This window comes from Ursus arctos, unplaced genomic scaffold (genome assembly GCF_023065955.2).
Source record: "Ursus arctos isolate Adak ecotype North America unplaced genomic scaffold, UrsArc2.0 scaffold_23, whole genome shotgun sequence".
In the NCBI taxonomy this organism is placed as follows: domain Eukaryota; kingdom Metazoa; phylum Chordata; class Mammalia; order Carnivora; family Ursidae; genus Ursus; species Ursus arctos.
The window spans coordinates 34,187,918-34,193,278 of NW_026622908.1; the positions used below are offsets into that span (position 1 = coordinate 34,187,918).

Here is a 5,361-nt window from a genome sequence, read left to right on the forward strand (position 1 = left end):
GGAATCAAATGCAGAGAATTAGAAACCTGGAATTCAAACACATCCAGATGAATTCTCTGCAAGTATTTTGACAATTTCAACAAGCCTTAAACCCTCTACAGTTTACAGGAGAAGTGGCCTTCCAATATTCATTGAGACCCAGTGATGCAAGTAGTGGATCTGCTTCCCTCAGGAATGTAGGCTGGAAATTGCCAAAGCTGGTTTAGCTGCTGAATGATAGCTCTGAAGAAAAATACGCGAAATGGGATTTTATATTCCTGCAAAGGCTAACATGAGTATTTAGGTCCTAGGAAACATCCCTTTATTTTATGCCTGCGCCTAAAGACAATTTGGTTCAGAGGAGGAGAATACAAACTTAAGTGGCAATGCGAGAATTAATAGGTCTTTGAAATCTTTACGCAATTATATTCCCAAAGGCATTTCTAGACAGGGCTTGGCCCAAGTGCTGCAAAGTCATCGTCACATTAATGTGCTTGGTGCACTTGGGTATAAGCTTTCCACATTAGCCTATCTAGAAAAAAAAATGACCCTATTTCCCTGAAGGCCCCGAAAGGCTATAGCTGACTGCCCTGTGCTCCTCCAGCTTTCTGAAGAATAGGAGGGAAATTGTAGCCTCTAATAGCATCAGATAACATTTAGGAAATCAGAAATGAAGTAGCAGAAGCAGCACCAAAGACGGCCACTTACATTTTTGTTGTTGTTGTTGTTGTTGCTTGAAATTATCATGACCTTTGGTGTGCAGGGTAGGTAGGTAAATAAAATCAAGGATTTGTGATATTATAATTGGTATGATGTTAACATTGATGGATGAGCTGATGGAAAACAGAGAGAAAAAAGAAAGAAAGGAATAAACAACTCTTCTCCATAAATTGGGAGGGAGGAAAAGCAAAAATGATATGGAAAACTCAGAAGAAGGAAGCAAAATACCGCCAAGACTTTAATATGTTTCCCATCGGGTTCTGTTCTGCTCACTGACTAGTCACAGGTCGTTTAGACTCAGTCTCATCAGCATGGACTAAAGCCAGGCAGTCTCTGTCTACCATGTGCCAATCCATGCATGTAATGTTTTCTCATGCAAGAAGTGTCAAGAAATCAAATTTTATAATATTTATTCTGTTTCACATCAATCTGCTTAGTCAAAGATTAACAAAAATTTGCTGAGATATTGTTGAGTGGATTAAGTTCATCATATTACTTAATGGTCATAATACCGCATAATTTGACCCACATATTATTATTAGCTTTACTATGTAGATAAAAACACAGAAGGTTCTAGAGGTTGAATAACTAGCTCAAATACCTAGTAAGCAATTGAAGCGAGAAAATGCTTTATTCTAGTGTAGTGCTTTCTTTGGAACCTTAAATGCTTACTAACCCTGAGGAATTGAAGGATTCTAGCCCTTCACCTTAAAGGTCATTATAACCCAGGGATTTAGAGCTCGTCTACATGACCGTACTGTGTAATACTATTCTTGCTAAAAAGGAATAAATTACCAATAATATGATGTGATAAACCTCTCAAACAGTCTGGTAAACGAAGAAGATGATATTGTCTTTTAAAAATATTGTTTTAAAAAGTCTGTTTCTCTCCCGATTCTGCTATGTGGCTTCACAAATGAATCAAGGAAAAAACGGATGTGTCCTCGAGATTCCCTAGATCTCTGACCAAAGCTCTGCGGATTCCTTTATGTCCCAGCAGTAGCTGTCAGTGTGTGTAAAACTTGGATCCTCAGTTCCATCCTGTACCCAGAAATGACAATTCTCATGGTAAATGAAGTTGTTGCTGCTGACCTCGGCTGAGTTTACCCCCCATTCTTAATCTCATTCCTTCCACTTCTTCTTCCCTTAGTAGCTGTCCAGTCTCTTCAGAGATGATTCTCTGTTTTCCATCTTTGCTACCTTATCATGTGGGAGCACGTGTCTGCTATGTCACTCCTTCCCACCCAGAAATCTGGCATTCACATTTTTCTCTAACTGTAAAGTGTTTATTTGTAAAATGTGAGTCTTTTGACCTGAAGAATGAAAGAATCAGCATTATAATGGATAATTCTAATGCCATTGCTCACTCCTCAGAAACTGTGGGAAATGGCCCACTCCCTTGGAACAAAATCTAACTTTATGGAAGAACTTTGTTGTACGTAAAAGTCATTGTAATTTGACCAAAGCACACTTTTTTCTTATCTTAGCATTCACAATGATGGATGGGACTCTATGTTCATGTCAGGTCAAACATGGCATAGATTCTGAACCTGTCATATTTTAATTGTGAGGTTTGGACCAATTGGGTTCAAGTCCATGAGCCTTCTTGAATTAATTAATCTGCACATTTTGGATAAGCAAATGACTCAAAGGAGGTTTTATAACAATACACCCATTAGGACGGCCAAAATATGGGACACTGTCACCAACAAATGCTAGTGAGGATGAGGAACAGGAATTTTCATTTATTGCTGTTGGAAAAGCAAAGTGGTGTAGTCATTTGGGGAGACAATTTGCCAGTTTTTACAAAACTAAGACAATTTAGCAATTTCACTCCTTAGCATTTACCCAAAGGAGTTGGAAACTTATGTCCACAAAAAAACCTGCACACACATGTTTAAGAGCAGCTTTATTCATAATTGTCTGTACAGTTGGAAGCAGCCAAGACATCCTTCAATAGGTTAGGATAGATAAGTTGCAACATCAGACAACGGAGTATAAATCAGTGTCAAGAGAAATGAGCTACAGGCCATGAAAAAATATGGAAGACCCTTTCAATGTGTTCCCCGTGGTACGTGGCATTCAGCTCTAACACAATTATGACATCCTTCTTGATCTTGCCTGTCACTAACTTTCTAGTTTCATATCTTACTAATCAGACTTTTATGACCTCAGTGTCCAGGTTATAACCTGACACATAGTAGGTGCTCAATAATTAATTATTGAATAAAAGTATGAGCCTATAGCCACAACATATTGAAATGATTAGATTTTTCTTTTTCAGCCCTTTCCCGATCCCCCATCCCCCTCCCCTCTGAAGCCCTCAGTTTGTTTCCCAGAGTCCAGAGTCTCTCATGGTTCATTCCCCTTTCTGCCTGTTATGTGTCCTCTCCTAGGAATCCTCTCAGCCCAACACATGCCTTTTCACTCTGATTACACCCTTCCAATTTTTGTGCCCCTTTTTGATATGTTTCATCTAGGCATTCTCCCTGACCCCCCTGGTTCTTATTGTGTGTCCCTCAAACATGCTTTCTCAGCACCCTGTGCCGCCACTAACTTCCCATTTATAACATGGTCTTATCATTTCTGCTCCTCTCCGTGTCTCTCGGTGGATCCGAAGCTCCTTGAAGGCAAGACCCTGGTCTTCTCTATTCACCACTGAAAGCCCAGCAACCATCAATGTTTCTGAAACATTTGTTTGGCTCAAGAATTTTCTATTGATTAATACATGAAGGATATATTATCAAATATAAATAAATGGAATACGTTTATCCTGAAGTTGTTTTGTGTGTAAATGGAACCACTTTTATTTTCATAACAGCTTTTCGTAATGAAATGTTACCAAGAAGTACTATTGCTTGACTCTACATTTTCTTGACTATATCTTCATTTATAACATTATTCACTCATTCAATATTTATTGTGCCTCAGACATTATGCTGCCTTGTAGAAACTATTTTTAATGAGTACTCAATTACTCTATGGAGTGTGACTTTTTAATAGATAGAAATCCCTCTCAAATAATAGATGTACATTTATTTCAGTCATGATTTTTTCCTGAATGTTCAGAATATATAAATATATATTCTGAATATATAAAATATTTTCTGAATATATATATATATAAAATATTTTCTGAATATATATATATATATATATATATAGTATGTAGCACAGTCTGTGGCTAGGTCTTTTCTTTCTTCCACACTTTTCTGCTCCTCTCAGTGCAGAATCTGTCATTCATGACAGTTTACAATTTTCTTTATTTGGTAAGTATTCCTTTCTGAGATCATCCAAAATGTCCTTTTGACCTTTGCTTCCATTGCATCAATGTTGAGCTTCAGGCATATTTATTTCTCACTTGAAATAACCTTTCTACTACACAATTTCTTTATGGCATTTTTCATCTGGTCATTTCTCAAGGTATAGATTAAGGGGTTTAACATGGGCGTTATCATAGTATAGAACACAGCAACTGCTTTATCAATAGATAAATTAGCTGCGGGTCTCATATACACAAATATACAGGGCACAAAGAATAGGACGACAACTGTGATGTGGGAGACACAGGTGGAGAGGGCTTTGCATCTTGCCTCCAAGCTGTGGTTCCTTAGGGAACTCAGAATGACCACATAGGAGACCATCAAGAGGAGGAAGTTTAACACACAGAGGAAACCACTGTTGGCAGCAACGAAGAGCCCTAGAGTGTGGGTGTCAGTGCAGGCAAGATTGAGCAAAGGGTTCAGATCACACATAAAGTGATCTATGACGTTAGGTCCACAGAAGGGTAAAGGGATGATAAAGAGCATCTGTATGGTTGCATGAAGAAAGCCTCCCACCCACACCACTCCCATTAGCAGGCCACACACCTGCCGATTCATGATGGTCATGTAGTGCAATGGCTTGCAGATGGCCACATAGCGGTCATAGGCCATCACAGTAAGCAGGATGACATCAGCACCTCCAATGAAATGTTCCCCGAAAATTTGGATCATACATGCATTGAATGTGGTGGTCTTCTTTTCACAGAGTGAATCTATGATCAGTTTAGGATTATTAACAGAAGAATAGCAGGCATCAATGAAGGAGAGATTGGCAAGGAAAAAGTACATGGGGGACCCCCATAATGGGCTGGCTGTGATAGTGACCACGGTGAGGACATTTCCTACCACAGTGACGATGTAGGTGACCAAAAACACAACAAATATGATTTTCTGCATCTTTGGATTCTCTGTGAGCCCCAGTAGAACAAACTCTGTTACATTGTTCCTATTTTCCATTATTTCGTTTTATGATTAATTGCATTACCTGAAAAAAATCCATTTTGGTTAATGTGAGCTTGAATTTATTAAGCTTCTTCATGTAGTAAAAAATAAATACCCAGATTCTACTGATTTGTGGATTCTCATGAAGTTTTTGAGATAGAAAATAAGTTTTGACAATTACTTAAATTATCTCCTGCGTGAAGTTTCTGTTGAGTATAGACATAAGGAACTTCATAAACACACAGGCAGGAGATCATCTGTGCACCCTCATCATCTGAGGGGACTAAGCCTAACATGAAGTAGCAGATCGTACACATAGTGGCCCCTAAGTAAGAAAAAGGAGCTAGTTGATGATGTAAAGGCTATGAATGCAAGGTTAAGGAATTTTCTCTCTATC

The 5,361-nt window shown here is 38.5% G+C and overlaps 1 protein-coding gene across 1 annotated transcript; it reads right to left on the bottom strand.

Moving 5' to 3' along the window:
• Positions 1-4,049: 4,049 nt before the first annotated feature.
• LOC113246405 (olfactory receptor 4C46-like) lies at positions 4,050-4,979 on the bottom strand. The gene has a single exon (XM_026487014.3). It carries the CDS (start codon positions 4,977-4,979, stop codon positions 4,050-4,052), a length of 930 nt encoding a protein of 309 aa, XP_026342799.3.
• Positions 4,980-5,361: the final 382 nt, after the last annotated feature.

What these genes read in the sequence shown, in the direction of transcription:
- LOC113246405 (XM_026487014.3), bottom strand. Translation starts at nt 4,979, where the DNA reads ATGGAAAATAGGAACAATGTAACAGAGTTTGTTCTACTGGGGCTCACA.